A 16513-nucleotide genomic window follows, 5' to 3' on the forward strand; every position below is an offset into this window, starting at 1 on the left:
AGGGCCTGACTTTTTAGGGTTAAACCCGTATCTGCCAGATATTTACCCCCCGAACGAAATCTGTAAAATTCGGGTTTAACCCGAATCTACCCGAAAACATCCGGGTCGCGCGGCACGCTCATAAGCACGCATTAAAATAAAGTTTGATAACATTGCTAAACATTAGTTCCATGTTAAGAAAAATTTTTATTAAACAAAAAAAATCACCCGAATACACCCGAATTCCTGACGACAGAATATGCCGTAACGGGATTTAACCCGAATACACCCGAATTTTCGAATGAAAAATATCACCCGATATTTACCCCCCGAATTTGGCCAAAAATAAAACCCGAAAAAGTCAGGCCCTAATTATGTATTGCATGAGATTACACAGTTTAGCAAAGATATGAAAGTCAGTGTAGAGCAAACGAATACACTATATCCGACATAAAAGAATAGAGGCAATAAAATAACACACAGGAGACTCACCTGAGCGGAACATAATAAAACCCAAGTGCACAGTCACAGCGTTTATTGAGGCGTCCTAGTATGTGCCTGGCCTTGAACTTATCCTGGATGCCCAAGCACAAGGTAGAGCACCCTGACAGCTCCTTTGCATACAGAATGCTGCTACACTCGCACCCCAAAGTTAATGTCCTTTCATATGTCTGTTGTTCGACATCTATTAAGGCAGGCTCAATTCCGTGAACAGATGATCTCGCGGGCTCCAAACCATTTGCCCTTTGGTACAACAACGGCATACTCTGAAGCTGCAACAATATGTCTGTCCGTTGTCCTGTCCTCGTGCTGTCTTTCACCTGATTAATGCGTATAAGAGCAAAGCACAGCTGAGCAAAAACAGACCAATGACATCACTTCACTCGTCAGGTTCGGTTCTAAATATATGTCTGGAAATTACGTGACTGTCAAGAGGTAATTTCTGTCAGAACCATGTTCCACGTTGAGACTTTTAGAAGTCACCTATTACTTCTAGAGTAAGTCTTCAAGCTGAGAAATTATGAAAAAGGTTACACTGTACCACTAAGAGCTATGCGCCGACTAAAATGAAACGTGCCTTTCTACAGTGCTTTTAACAGTTTCCCTATATCTGAAATCCAATATATTGGACCAGATATTTGAAATTCTATTAACAAAGCTCCATCTGAATTTAACAAAATGTACAAAAAAGGCTCAAGCAAACCTTGCCTGATAAGAATATTAAGTCGTCGTGTTTGGGTATGCTAGTGAGGACTGAATAAATGATTGAAACATCTCCTTTAGAGGAGTAGAACACATTTAAACAATCGTGCGAACTCACCAACACACGAAGAATTTGGTGATAGTGCACTACCAGCCTATAGAGGGTGTTTTTGGAGTTGACACATCCCACAGCATGCTTCGTTTCAAGGTAGATGTGCAGAAGGCGCTCATCGTGCTTGAATTCACAATATTGGGAAAACTGTAGAGAACTGGATGGCCCAAGAAGGTGACGCAGGGCAAATGTGGTCAGACCACTAAGCGTCCCAAATCCTAGCACTGCAAGATGTACATTACGCTCAAAGCGTATCCCACCCTGCAAGAATCCAGAACAATTTTTCTCATTCATGGCTTCTTAATGTACAGTAATGAAAAACACTGAAAGCGCTTTGTTCGTAGAAGAACAGATACCATATTAAACATTCTCAATGTACAATGCAAGTGGGAAGCAGCCTTTTAAGCAACCTCGCAGAAAAGATCCACATTGTCCAGAAGTCACTTCCCTACAGAAGCTCATGTAACTGTTGAAAATTAGTCTCTGCCAGTGAAGTTGAACGTGTCAGCACAGGCTTTAGTTCAAACAGCTCTTCAGTGATGTCTCATATGCATCTGGCAAGATTATGACCATTACATAACTATACATTTTCACTCTTGCAAATAATTTTTGCAAAGTTCTGCTCCAAAAACTGCTCAGCAATGGAGTCCATTCGTGGCCAGCCAAACAACTTGAGGAGGCCTGGACTACACTCTAAGGTGTACTTCTTTTCAGCCTACTCCCTCTCACTGTTACACAGAATTTTACTTACCCGCCAGAAACCTTCACTGCGATTTGGCTGCAGCCACTGCAGTAGCCCCTGTGGATTGTTGTCTTCACACCACAAGCGTCCAATCAGAGCATAATCTAGCTCCTCCTCTTTCTTTTTCCTCCTCCTCCTCAGACCAGGTCCTGCATGCGTGTTATCCTGAAGCAGTGTCACTACTACCTCAGCCTTTAGCATAGCCTCTTCAAAATGTTTTGTCTTGGAGCAGACTCCCACGTCCAATATTTCCACCTCTTCAACCATCTGCAACTCTTCCGTCCCATTACGCGATTCGAAGAAGCTACGGAGTGCTTCAAGATGCTGCTCATCAGTTTCATCGTTGTCGTGGGTCCAGAAGGCAGAAAGGCGAAGCTGCTTAGTACGTTGTCTTCCATCTGCGTGGCCACTACAGGTTACAAGAGAATAGAGTTTGGAGTTTTCTGGCGCAAGGATATCGAAGGGTTACAAGAGAAGGACAATGTAAAAAAAAAACTCTTGGCCCTGATGGAGCTTGAATTTGTTAACAGGAAGATTGCATTAGGCAATCTCTTTAAAGAAGTTCATTCGAAAGATAAACTTGTAAAAAACTGAGCATGATCAAACTGAGTTTGATATAACCAAATCTGAAGTCATAAAATGACGAACAAGTCTTACAAACCCAAACTCGATAACACTTCCACATAGCTAGGGTTCCGGGTTTTTGGATTAATCCGAAAAACTCTGGAAAACCAAACTAGAGCTCAATAATGCACTTCATAACTTTGTCGATTGGTGTGAGAGGTGGCAGATGGAAATTAACATCAGCAAAACTGTTGTAATGCATATAACTTGCTAAAAAGTATCCTATGACTTTCACTACACCATCAGACGCACAACACTGGAAGCAGTTGATGAGCATAAGCATCGTAGGTTATTATTCACAAAAAAATTGTGTTTGAACAATTCACAATGGTAACACTAGGGGGAAACCAAAATAACTCTTAGGAACGCCATGCAAGACACTAAGCTTAAAGCCTACACAACATTAGTGCACCCCATCACGGAATACGCTAGCAGAGTATGGTTTCCGTCCACTCATGAACTGTGTTCCAGGTTGGAACAGGTACAGAAGCGTGCCGTCAGGTTTATCCACAATAACTACAACAGACATCAATGTACAACAGAACTTTTGGAGCGCTCTCAACTACTTCTGTCGGAGAGATAAAAAATTGCTAGATTAAATTTCTTTTTCGTGTTGTTGGGAGGAAATACTAAACTTGATGCGCACAAATATGTGTCTTACCATTCGACGAGAATTTAAAGAAACAAACATTCCAGGCATATTACACCCATAAGTTATCGCAATGATTAAGAGCAAGAGTTAAGAGCAAGACAATTAAGAGTTACTAAAGATTTGATTTGGGATTTTCTGGCAAAAACATATCTGGGAGTTATTAAAGAATGGAATGAGTTACCGGACAGCATTGTCATGTCCAGAATGGTATCCTCTTTCGCTTCCAACATCCAATCTTATTTGTGTAATTTGTGAATGGCCATTTTAGTGTGAATTTTTTTTTTTTTTAAATTCCGCGTTAGCGCCTAGAAGCAACTGTGGCTATGAGAGGTGTACAGACGTGGACAGATGGAGAAAGGACAGCAGGAAGGAGTGGAGGACAGGTGGGTTAGTATGCCTCCTGGGCAGACTTCAAGGGGAACTGTGCAGACATTCACCTGGAACGTCTGCAGGAAAACCCGAGAAAGCACAGCTGGGGCATGGATTCGAACCCACGTCACCTCCCAGTCTGCGTGGAAAGCATTCATCTTCAACACTATGCCACGGGAGCTGGTATAATGTGTAATCTCATTTGTGTAATCTATTCATGACCATTTCAGTGTAATGTGTTTGCTTTGTATGCTGATGCATGCTGTCTCTTAATGTGTCCACTCCTGCAATGACGTCCAGAGGACGTTCGTAGTATCTGAAAATAAATAATTTTTTTTCAGCAATTCCGATTTATCTGAAAAACTGAAGTTTTTAGAGATCCCAGTAGCCCAGAATTTGGCAGTCAGGGTTCCAGTTGACAATGTTGACAGTTGACATCTGCACTTTGTTCAGGAGTGTGTTCGAGGGCTTGTATCTCGCTAAGACTCGCTAGGACGTGCAGAAGGATTCTTTTTTTCCTCTGTGTTCTGGCATGCAATACACTGTGTCCATGATGTAATGAACCACATCTATGAAAGTGTCTCAACCCCTTTAAGTTTGATATGCCCCTGCGCTCTAAGTCTGTATAAAGGCTGAATCTTATCCTAAGTGGCCCATGGCAAATAACAGCGATCCTGCATACTGTTATGAAATGGATCAAAGCAAAGCCATTTGAAAGGCATTTGTTGGAGACATGCCTGCTACTAGTCATGGACTGCAGGATGCTGGAGCACTGGACCCGGGGTGGACGGCAGAATGGAAGTATAAAGACGTAATTCCATAGAACAACACCATGTATGTGTGAGTAAGTGGTTTACCCAGAATCCTAAGCACAGGGAAGGGGGAATTTTTACAGTTATGTCATAACATAATCCCCCGCAGTGCCAAGTAGGTTGCTAATTGCTACATTTTGCAAAGTTATAGAGAAACTAACAAGGCAGTTCGCACAATAGCTTCACTTATTACGGAGCACGCACTTACGTGAGCACTTTTAACGTGGAGACAAAACGAAACTATACACTGCCAGTTTCACTGAACATATTTTGCAAAGACGTCAGTATTGTATGCCCTTGGAAAAAACTGTGTTGAATTCAGTTCCCAAAACTGCAGAGTATAAATACGGTAATACGGTGGAATACACCTGCATACAGTCCGCATGAAATGGAATACAGCAGTGACAGTGCACTTGGAGATGGCAATAAAATTTTGTGTTTTTTTTTTTTTCAATCCTATCATGCATTAGTCTATCCTGCAGAACTTTAGGTGTCGTAGAAAACAATAGTGTTACCTGTCACCAGTTCTGACCATCGTCTCGCACGTTGTTACCAGTTGCCACTACCGACGTCACCGCGTTACTGCCACATCCAAAACCAAAACTCACGCCACGACGCCACTCCCACTCTGACGGTGGTGACGACAGAGCTCTGAGTGACGAGTGACTCGCTCTGACACGCTCTGACTCTGACACGCTGCGGGAAGACCATAGAACATGCGGTCTTGTTGCCTGCCCAATGACGACGAAACCGACGAAACGGACGAAACCCATCGATGATGATGATGATGATGATGGCCATGCCCAACATACCAGTGTTGCCACACCCACAGATTTATCATCAGATCTACCTACTTTTTGAAAAAACTACAGATCTACAGATATTTCTGGAAATCTCACGATTTTTTGCTCCAACGAATGGATCACTCGACACAGTACGTGTTTCGCATCAGTGCACAAAACGACAACGATGAAACACGTCAGCAGAACGTCTGCAGTTAATTTGATGAAAACGAAGCAAAGAAACCGCCTCTCAACGACCGCCATAACTGGCCTCCCCCAAGCAGCACAACATCTTGGCTCAATATTTGGCCAAGATGTTGTGCTGCTTGGCCTGCACACAAAACGTATTGCAGTATTGCAGCTACGTTGCAACACCTTTATGTATCATTGCTGGCATGCAGAGCTGTTCCAACGGGGATGGGGGCAGAATGGCTGCAGCCCCGGGCTCCGCCTCCCAGGAGGGGGAGCCGGACGCCAGATCGCATGAGCTAAGTTGGGCAATCAGAGCGATCTCCAAAGGATTTTCGAGCTCTGAAGGGAGACCGTGGCCCTGGAAAGCGAGGTGGGGAGGGGGGAGCGCTTCACGCTTGTCCTGCCTAAGGTCCTGCACCAGGCAGATATTCACCTTAGGCCGGCTTTGCTGGCGTGTATCTAATGCTGCTATAACACTAGCCCACCAGCAGGGGGTGCACAGGAAAGAGCTAGGGGGTGTCGCCAAACATTTCGGGGCGTGTTAGGGGACGGAGTGTAGGGGGGCCTGGAAATCAGAAGTGGTCAAATGCCCTCACAAGTTTTGCCCTCATCTTTTTTTTTTTTGTTGTTGTTGTTGCCAACAAGGGTTCCTCCTCACCTCACCTCAGATTTCTTTCGAATAATTTTCCTCACCTCACGCTTGCTCGTATTGCCATGGCTATTCCTGGTGTATATCACCAAACGGCAGCCCTACCATCTCCAGCGCTGAAACAGTATACTGTCTGTCTATATGATGGAGAGCCATCGTACTAGGATCGATGGGTCGACGTCAACGTCTGGGTCTGTTGTATTACAGCAGGGCAGAGAAAGGATGGCACGGCTGTCCCATAGAACATCGTCGATAACAGCGGAATCGGTAGCCATACAGCTGCCAATTCAATATGTGGCTGCACACCAGCTGCCTGCGCAGTGGATCATATATTGCGATTCAAAGGCCGGTCTCCAGTCATAACATCATTCTTGGGAAGTGGCTCTATGGCTCAAATAGTACGGGACATCCTCATCGCATAGAAGCAAGCAGTATATAGTGCTGGCCACGACATATCAATTCAGTAGATTACTGGGCATATGCATACGGGGTAACGAAGCTGCAGATGAGATAGCAGATATAGCGCACTATCATCAACCGAACAGATGGTGACATATTGCAAGTCAGATGTGCAAAACCTGTTGAAATTGCTGACAGAATACATATGCAGAAGGCAATAGTTACAAGCTGACAGACGTTCATCCTTGCTTCACCAGATATACCCGGAGCTGAAATTCCGTGTTCCGTGTAGCACACCGCGACCGATTCATACACATCTGCATCGGTTTCGCCTGAACGTCCCGTATGGTCGACAGTTTCTCCATAAAGTCGGCAGGGCTAGTTCAGTAAACTGTCCAGTGGGTGAAACTGTGGAAAACACGGAACACATCCTCATGCACTGCACAAGATATGCACCCGAAAGACCCTGACCTTCTTGAGAGATTCAGGCCTTATGAACAGCCTGTGAACTCAGTCGTGCAGTCTCATTCTTCTGTGCCCCACTCTCACCCTCAACGCATTAACCTCATGCTTTCCTTTTAAAGTCATCTTCTGTGATCCATCTCATCATTCTTTCACCGTTTGTTAGTCATCTTTTTTTTGTCATCTTTGGCTTTAATCTACCTCATCCTTCTTCCATCATTTGTTAGTTTATCCTTTATTTCCTAATTCCTTTTCTTTTTATTTATTTCTTATTTCTTAATTTTGTTTATTTATTTATTTCTTATTCCTTCCTATTTCTTCCTTTCTTTAATTTTTTTCTTTTTATTTATTTCTTAATTTTATTTATTTATTTCTGGAATAGCAAGCCGACGTCCCGTTTGGCTGACCTTTCCTTTCTTTTTTTTTTCTTTCCTTTTCGTCTAATAAATATCCCCCCGCGATTACTGTGCACGCACAACATATCGAACGCAAGGATAGAACAAATGAATTCCAGACAGTTCAGTTGCAAACAGTAGAGAAATACGCACTTCAAACCAAGCAAATGGCTCTATCGAAATGTACACTGTCGCGCCGCCCCGACACCCATATCTACAAAAACAAAAATTCCCGCGTCAAGAAGCTCCGCTTCAGGTAACGCGGCCCGTAATCGGACTGATATGGTTGTGGGGGTTATGTGATACCTCCACGTAGTGCAATGTGTTGCAATCTTGGAAGAAGGAAGTCCGAAGTCATTTCTGCGCTTGCGTTCGTTACTACTTCGCCTGCGTTCGGTGCTCGCGCAGGCATACAAACGAAGGAAACCGTGTCGCAATAGTGCATTTCCTCAGTATCCAGCAGCATGCCGATAAACACTCATGAACTTATGAATGTGCTGTGCCAGTTATCCGAGAAAGAAAATTTACAAGTCACTGTGAGAGAATGTGCAAAAGGAGGCGTTATTGCTGGAATTAGTACTCTGGTTGGCGGCGTCTTAATGGGTCCTGCTGGTCTTGCAATCGGTAAGCACTACCGCATTGTCGTGACAGAGTTCGTCCACGTTTGGTAACAGCGGCACTGGATGCCTCGCTCATTGATATGTAATTGCAAGAAAATGTAATGATATACGATAATGTATGATAATGTAAAGATATGTGTAAGACGGTTGTTCCGTTTACGCCACACTATAGTTTATTTGTGCCGCATATACATAGCCACACCAAAGAAAAAGACAGAGACTGTTGCTGAGGGTTACATCAGGTACTGTGTAAGCGTGTGTCTACTCTATACTGCCCAGGTAATCACCGCAGCGGAATCTCACCCAACTGTGGCTCTGCTATAGTGAACTAGAAAATGATTATTCTGTAGTACAATAGAATATGCGGCATCTTAGCTCGGCTAAGCGGGCGCACGACACTAGAGACCCCGCAAAGCTCCCAGCACCGGGGTAGTAGTTCTGACAATCGCCGCTTGGCTATGGGATTTGGCGCTAGCTCGCACTATTCGTTACCACGTGACTTGCCGAAACCGCGGCAATACATGGTAGGCTGTTGAACAAGAGGTTGGTAGAGCCCTGGACCGGCAATCCAGAAGATGTGGGTTCGATCCCTACAGCTGGCTAACCTTTTCAGTGACTTTCATCTCTCATCTTTCATGGTAGGCTGTGTTCACGACGACGAAGCAATAAGCGTAGCGCGTGCTTAGCAACAGAGGTGGGTGCGTCCGAATAGTGATGCGTCGCACATGCCGTCATAGTGTGCGTCACACGTGCGCCTTCGAGACAAAGTATTCGGACGAGCACTCTGAGCACAGAGCACCGCTACGCGCGCCATCTGGTGCTGATCGTCTGCAACGTCTATTTAATAAAAAAGGCTCCAGAGGGCGCATAGCATGAGGTGCTGCAAAATCGGCCGTAGTAGCAGACGACAATAATTTCTCGGAATTCAGCATGGATACCGAGGCAGTTTTCATTTGTCTTGCAGTTTATCTACATGCACAGAGAGAGTGAGGTCGACATTCCAGACAATGTGTGTAGAAGTCGTGCACGACAACTGACGGAAGGACGAAAAGTAAGCAGAGCGTAGTAACGTTCCCAAAAGGAGCACTCCGAAAGAGAAGAGACTACGAGAACTCTAATTCTTACAACAGTAGCGTGCTGTAGTACTGGGATCGGCTTGCTGCACATTTATCCTGCCCAAGGCACCCTGCAATCGTGCATGACACCCATCATGCAACCTCGTGAGCAACGGTTGTGTTCTGACAACTTATCCAAGGCTGAAAGCGACAATCCCGCACGGGGAGCATTTGTGTGTAGTTTTATTAATCTATTCGCAAATAAATCATAAAACCGTTAAACAAGTTCCGTCTGCTCCGTAAAACGTCGTGTTTCGTTTAACATTCCTACTTCAATACTTGTTGGGGACTGGCAGCGACGGCGTCTCCCGGTTTGCTTATCACCGATCACCTCGTCTTATGGGTCTTCCTCCCGATTTTCCAAACCCTTCAGCCTATCTTCCTGCATTTCTCATTCCCGTGGAGAGGTGCGAAAACTCGTGTCGCTTTAAAATTAACTAAAGAGCGAAGGATCAAATGTTTAGTGCTAACACGTATCTCATATGAGAGACTAAACTCACAAGCGTAATTGTTCCGCTCTGTTTCGCCTTCGCGGTATGCCCATTTATCGTGGTATGCCGCAAACGAAAGAGCCGCCAGCCGCCGAAAACTGTCGTCTGCTAAGCTGTTCGACGAACGCGCCCTCCACCGAGACACGGCAGAAGCGGGAAACGCGAAACGCACTCCGCGAAGTCTGCATCGGAGGAGTCGATGAAAGATGAAAGTCACTGAAAAGGTTAGCCAGCTGTAGGGATCGAACCCACATCTTCTGGATTCCCAAAGTGTGCCTTCTGTGACGCACACGTGCGCCTATGGAGAATTCGGATGGCGCACCATTATGGCGGCACTTCCGGTGTGCGGTATGCGGTGACGCATCTCAGACTATTCGGACGCACCCTATAGACACCGAGACGGTAGCAGTATTTATTGCACCTTGCACCAAACAAGTACATCAGCATTGGATAAGCGCGTATTATGAAAGAAAGCCAGAATACACAAAGAAATATTAGGAGAAGCAAAGCACTTCAAGAAGGTCGCCACCCAAGAATTTCGACAGGGCCCGTTAAGGGCCGGTTTCGCTGGAGAAAACAACATGGGTATCTAGACAATCAGAACGACGAGCCATCCTTTTAATGGTAACCACACGTACCAGTGGCTCTTTTTGAAAAATGTAAATATGCAAACGTAGGAAAACGATATGACATAAGACGCACCGATAACGTCATTGAATAGTATTTTTTACAGAGGCTGTAGTTATCATGAATAAATACTGTAAAGCCCTGTAATTTCGCAGCCCTAAATTTTCGCGAATCGAGTAACAGGAGGGATATATTCGCAACCACTAAATTTCGCGCGCTCCTCGAGTTCCTCCTCCTCTGTTTTGAAATTTTAGCGTGCTCTTAACGTTCGCGAATTTTCCCGATTCGTGAAAATTAAGGGCTCGCGAAATAAAAGGGGTTTACAGTATAAGCTTGTCCAGAGCTTGTCCCAGCGCTGTACTTGGTGATCTCACGTGATCGAAAAAAAAAAAAAAAAAGGCAGCCCCGTCGCGTGAACGCGGCACCGCGTTCTCATTGGTTCAGGGAGCCTATCGCTGGGATACAGCGATGGGAAAGTTCACCGAAGTTCAACTTCGCCAAGCGCTGTTTTCCATCGAGTCGCAGCCGGGAGAGGAGGGAAAAACAGCGCTGTTCTCCAGTGCTCTGGAGCAAAGCGCTGTGTGTCGGAACGGGCAGGCTGGCACGCTTCGCGCGCATTAAGCCCCGCGATCCCGCGATTGAAAAACACCCTCTCAGACGGGGTGCTTGTCGCCGGCGTACACAAAACACACTATTTGCTACGCGCTTTTCGAGCGCAGAAAGAGCGACAGGCAATCCACGTGAGAGGACAACGTGCTTTGGAGCGATCGAGCTGATTGGTGTAGGCGCTAATCTGTTGGCCAGATAGATCGCTTTCCAACCCAGAAAGGCGAAGGTCTCGTCATTTCTGCGCTTGGAAATTGCGTACTTCTTGTTTCGGCGCATTTGCATAGCGACATTCAGCATCGGATATTTCAACACACGCGCGCGTTTAAGGAATGACTTTCAACGAGGATTATCTTCCGTTCTGCTATCTCGCTTTCGCGCGATATCCCCTAATTAAAGAATTAATGAATTTTAGGTAATTGATGATCTTGTAGTTACATACTTTCTTCGAGATAATATTCGCATGTCCAACTCAAAGACGGCATTTATTTTGTTCAGCTAGTTTTCTCTTTGTTTTGTTTACAAAAATTATGTGACGAATAAATAAAAAGAAAAACACCCTGTATCTGGATAATGACCAGTGCTATGGTGTTAGTGGATGACCGGCAAACAACCTGCAGGAATTGAATGACAAGTTTCCCTGCAGTTGTGCCTCCAGGGTGGACTGTGAAACGAAACTGTGAAACATAAACAGCATATCAGTGATGAAATTGTTACTGCTAAATACACCAGAAATGAAGCCTGGGACCTGGGACCTAAGATGCAAGAAAAAAAACTAGGTATAGGAGAGCTTTTTTATGGCAAACGGATCAAAAAACAGAAGACCAAATGTTCGCCAGCCACTCCGGCCACCATGCCGGCCACGACCTTGCATAAGCACCAGCCCTGACTCAGAAGGGTTTAGGTTTCAGGAACTAACTAACTATTTTTTAATCTTAATTTTATAATAAGCACTCAGGAGCTGTCGTTCAACATTCTAGCGTCTTTTTTTCCCTTTTATCAAAAGTACTATACAGATGGTTGCTACAACCACCACTCATTTCGCTTTCCTCAAAGGGCCAGGGTAGAGAGACTCAGAGATCGTGCCGTTGAAATCAAATAACTCAGGAAAAGTGTGCTGACGCCAGGAATCGAACCTGGACCTCCTGATTTCCGGCAGGACTCTTCCCTAAGTTGTTTTGGAGAGCCTCAAGTAAGGGGGCGGACAACCAACTACGCTCTTCGCATTCTCTCTTACATCTTTCTCATTCACTCACTCACTCACTCAGACACGAGGCAGGGTGTTTGTTTTCTGTTCTCTCTGTCTTGGGCGCCATCGTTCTTACTCTTGATTGTATTTTAAATGACATTTTTGGGTACATAGTACCGAAAAGTTTTAATGACGCACTAAAGTGCAAAAATTTGTCCTCGTGGCATGAAAAACGCAGTTACCTTGACACGAACACAAAAGGAACGCGCGTCATCCGTTGTGTCGTTCGATAATTTATGAGCCAAAGAACCTGCACCCTGCACTTTACGCTTTCCTCTCCTTCTCAAAAAGGTCGACAATGCGCTGTCATTGGTCTCCGCAAACGATTTGTCCAATCGTCGCGGGAGATCGTTTGAGGAGACCCATCCGCATTCTTGAGAAGGAGAGGACAAACGGTTTCTTTCGCCCACGAACGACGCAACGGATGAACCCCGTTCCTTTTGTGCTGGTGTCAAGGTAACGTCACCTTTCATTCCCCGAAGAGAAATTTTCGCACTCTACTGCTCCTTTTAAAGGTACTGTAAAGCAGCACCGATCAAATGTCATTTAGTGTGGCTATTCGATAGTCCAGGCCGCCAGGACAAAAACTGCGCAAGTTTCATTCCAATCGCCGGTGCAATTAATTAGAAAATTACAATTAAAGATTACGGGCAACACTGTACTAGGTATTCGAAATGATTCCGTACTCCTGCCACATACGGCGGCAACCACATTGCATGCGTATAACACTGGGCCCAACATAACAATCCACCATAATCCACCATAAAATCCGTTCCTGCAATTCACACACCGATCCACATCTGAGGATAAACGGATAAGCGAACTGAAATAAAATGCTGAGCCGTTGAAAAAAAATATGTCAGACGTTCAAGAAGCCAGACAGCGTCGGGACTTGTTTGTTCACAAAGGTTCACAGAGAGAGTTTGTTCGTTCGAAAGAGGCCGCGAACAGAAGGAGCGCGCAGGCGCAGTAGGGAGGGCCTCCATCGAACAGCAGCCAGCGCTGGGTTACTTCGCAAAAAACACTGTTAGCAGGGGTTTCAGAATGCATAGGTAAACAGGGAAACTAATAATATGGTTACTAAAATAACAAAGTTCCGATGTAATAGTGTGTAATACCAATTTTCAGTGTTGCTCGCTGTACAGGGGGTTGTTTGACACCAGGCGTCGCACCGCTCCACTACGCCACATTTTTCATGGCAAATTTAAAATATTTATAGCGCGTTGTCGCTCGTATGGTTCTGCATATGATATTTAGAAGCAACAAAGTCTCTAGTCACATCACCGGCATATCATGCTTGTCTACTGCTTTACAGTACCTTTAAGCTTTTTAGAGGGCCGCTATGAAAAACTATGTTGCAAAAGACAGAGTAGTAGTGTGAGAAGAAACGAGGCGGGTTAGGGCCTGGGACGCGGCGCAAAACTTCTAAATATGCACAAAGTATGCAGAAATGTTATGATGCCGGGAACGTTGTTACGGAAGCTTTGACGCGCCTTGGAACTGTACCCAAATTGTAAAAAAAAAAAAAAAAACTCTCCAAACGAAATTGCACGTTCCTTATTGGCAGTTGGAACGTACGTTCACGCGTACACACTCAGGTATTCCTCGTTGGTTATTGAAGTGTGCCACAGCCATACTCAGGTTTTAAAAAGTGCATACACACGTACATATGCAAACGTACGTTAAAAATTGTTCAAATGGCGCCGAAATATGACGTAACATGCATCCAAATGGCGCTGGAATATGACATAATATGAAACCGTCATATTATATGACGATCAGGAAGAACATGCCGAAATGTGCAACTATGTGACACAGAAAATATTGCAGATTTGTTGCCCGTTAGAACACATTAAAAAATATATGCATTTTGCATGAACTCCCGGGCGCTAGTAATAATAATTCAGGGCTTTACGTCGCGAGACAACTGCGATCATGAGCGACGCCAGAGTGGTCGGGTCGGTGGATTCATTTTGCCCACCTGAGGTTTCTTTAACGTGCGCCGAAATCTCGACACACGGCACACCACATTTAACGTCCCCCGCGGAAGACGACGTGTCTGAGCAACTTGTACCCTTCCACCAAGTTGCCACCGTCCTCGGTCGGTTTCGAGGCGGATAGAAAGAAACATGGATTCAAAATAAGGATGTTTCCGTCAAAAAAGAAAAGAAACCTCCCGATGAGCTTTGCAATGGGCCCAACTTTGAAATTGCGTGTGAAGGATGGTTTGGAGGAATGAAAATAATTCACGTAAGTAATCGAACGAATATGAATTCATCTCAACGACGCACACTAGCGTCTTTTGTTTCGGTTGGTGGCGGAAAAGCGTCAGCATCACTTTTGCGTCATTTTTCACAGTCCCTCCTTTCGCTTGCACAAAAATATTTCATGTTGGAGAATCCATTGTCACGGCAGGTAGAGCGAGTCCGCACCGCAAAACAACTTCCAAAAATGTTTGCTGAGGCAAGCTACAAACACAGATACACAAACACATGGAATTCAAGTAGCGCAGGAAAATGAATGCGCTGCGCGCGGAGCGACGTATGGGTAAGTAGCGCCTACTCGCGGGAAGCGCCAAAACCAGACATGACGATCGCACCCATTCGTTGTTGCTTTGGCCACTTGAGAGATCGAAAAGTGCGTGGTACGATTTCCGTCGCTGTTTGGCTTTCACGACGACTGCCATATTTTAATGGTTGACGTCCAAATCTGCCGTGTTTTCGCTACGTTGGTTCGACCGTTTTCTCTGAAAATGGCATCAGCGTACCTAAAGAAACACATGTTGTCATTGCGACATTCTCATAATTAAAAAGGTCATTAGTCAATTAATTAGGACAACGCCTCAGGAGGTTGGTCCACTCCACCGAAAAGAATGAATTTTCGTATTTTATAAAATTCTGTCCATAGTTGTCCTAGTAACATCGAGCCTTGTTCAGCCTGGCCGGCGCCGACACAGTCCAGTTTTGCAGCACCAGTTGAATCAGAAACTGTTAGAAACTATATCAAAGTAATCTATTTTGACCGATTATCGACTACCCTACTTATAGAAGTTACGGTATCGGGTGGTATTGTGCTTTAGACATAGTATCTACAGCATCAGTGACCTTATCTGCCAGCCAGAGTTCTTATTTCCCAGTCTTATGTAACGTGGTGGAAGATGATGTCAGAGATTGCGAGAGCCCACATTCAGCCAATCTAGTGCTTTGTTTGAAAATTGCAGGTGGAGCTGTAGGAGGCTGCTGTGCGGCTTACCTTGCAAAAGGCAAGTTTCTTCCGTTGGCAACTGTCATCAGGAGCATGTCACAAAAAGAAAGGAAGAAACTGCAACTTGCAATTGAAGCTGTCCTACGAGACATCGACATGACCGACGTGATCAAGTTGACCATGCTCCTTGCCAATGACGCTGCCGTCAAACGACTAGTGCTTCGCGAACTTGTCTCATTCTTTCGAAGCCAGATGCACCTTCAGATTATTGACTGATTCCTGCTGTGTTGGGGCAATGTAAAGCTTCGATAAAGGTGTGATATTAGGCAGGTACTGTAAACGTGCAGTACGTTATGTGTGGAGATGGTGCTTTCTAGCTAGTACATAGTGATCCTAAAGTGTTTGCGTTGATGATTCTGATCATATAAAGGAACAACATTGTTTTGTACGAACGGTTGCGAGACTTCAACTTGGTATCTAAGAATGCAGGTCTACAGTTTCACTCACTCTGTGTGGATATATTGCAGGACCCTCCCTCACTGTTAGTGATCATTGAACACATTTTAGACGTTCGATGTTTTTAAGGGCCTGAACGTGTTTTTACGTGCATATGTGGAGATGAAATAAATTCAATTTTCGTTTTTTTACATTGCAAATGTATGTTGTGGGAAAGGTACATAGATGCAAAAGGCCTGCTTATTGCGTCCTCTCCGTCCTTCCCTACGTGGACATATCAAGTCAGAATTCGTCTGCTACTGCGATTCACCGTTCTGCGAATTCAAAACTCGCACATCTAACTTGAAACCCGTAGACCTGAGCCTGTAGACAAAAAGTGCAACACGCTTTGAAGAAAACCAGTCTTGAGAAAGATGTGAGACCGTTTTGCGCTGTATTTAAAAATTTTCCCATTTAGTACGCGGGGACGTTCAATCACTACTCGCAGACGACGGTGGTTCGTCTTTATGGCTACGACCGCTGAAAGCACGTTCGTGATTGGCTACCGCCGTTGAAAACACGATCATGATTGGCAGACTCTTAGTTGTTGCGCCACGTCGACGAGTAAGCAGCTTTCTCTATCTACGTGGTTTTGCCACTACAAACTGCGCATTGCTCGACATGCACGGCGGAAAACTATATTACATGCGAAAAAAAAAAAAAAAAAAAGAACACGAAAGAAGTTGGCTACGTGTCGGTAGTGTCGGCTAGGTATAGCCACCAGGAGCAGCATG

General features: G+C 44.9%; 2 protein-coding genes across 3 annotated transcripts in view; one reads left to right on the forward strand and one right to left on the reverse strand.

Moving 5' to 3' along the window:
* Window positions 1-5100, reverse strand: part of LOC135377522 (uncharacterized) — a 39933-nt gene extending 34833 nt beyond the window's left edge. The window contains exons 1-4 of one of the 2 annotated variants that reach the window (XM_064610000.1): window positions 5009-5100; window positions 2046-2445; window positions 1301-1555; window positions 472-800 (exon numbers count right to left, since the gene is read on the reverse strand). In XM_064610000.1, coding sequence (XP_064466070.1) covers window positions 472-800; window positions 1301-1555; window positions 2046-2445; window positions 5009-5028 — 1004 coding nt within the window. In that variant the 5' untranslated portion in view covers window positions 5029-5100. Of the gene's footprint in view, window positions 1-471; window positions 801-1300; window positions 1556-2045; window positions 2446-4418; window positions 4547-5008 lie in introns of those variants that run through there. The other variant, XM_064610001.1, reaches the window with a different exon arrangement.
* A 2502-nt stretch (window positions 5101-7602) lies between these two features.
* On the forward strand, window positions 7603-15889 carry LOC135377523 (protein C19orf12 homolog). Its single transcript, XM_064610002.1, has 2 exons — window positions 7603-7996; window positions 15301-15889. The coding sequence occupies exons 1-2, from the start codon at window positions 7837-7839 to the stop codon at window positions 15558-15560; spliced, it is 420 nt and encodes a 139-aa protein (XP_064466072.1). The 5' UTR covers window positions 7603-7836; the 3' UTR covers window positions 15561-15889.
* The last annotated feature ends 624 nt before the right edge of the window (window positions 15890-16513 follow it).

This window comes from Ornithodoros turicata, chromosome 1 (genome assembly GCF_037126465.1).
Source record: "Ornithodoros turicata isolate Travis chromosome 1, ASM3712646v1, whole genome shotgun sequence".
NCBI lineage: Eukaryota > Metazoa > Arthropoda > Arachnida > Ixodida > Argasidae > Ornithodoros > Ornithodoros turicata.

Excerpts from the sequence above, each read along its gene's own strand:
- LOC135377523 (XM_064610002.1), top strand. The coding sequence starts at position 7,837 with ATGCCGATAAACACTCATGAACTTATGAATGTGCTGTGCCAGTTATCC. Across the intron at positions 7,997-15,300 it reads TCCTGCTGGTCTTGCAATCG|GTGGAGCTGTAGGAGGCTGC; the intron begins GTAAGCACTACC and ends TGAAAATTGCAG.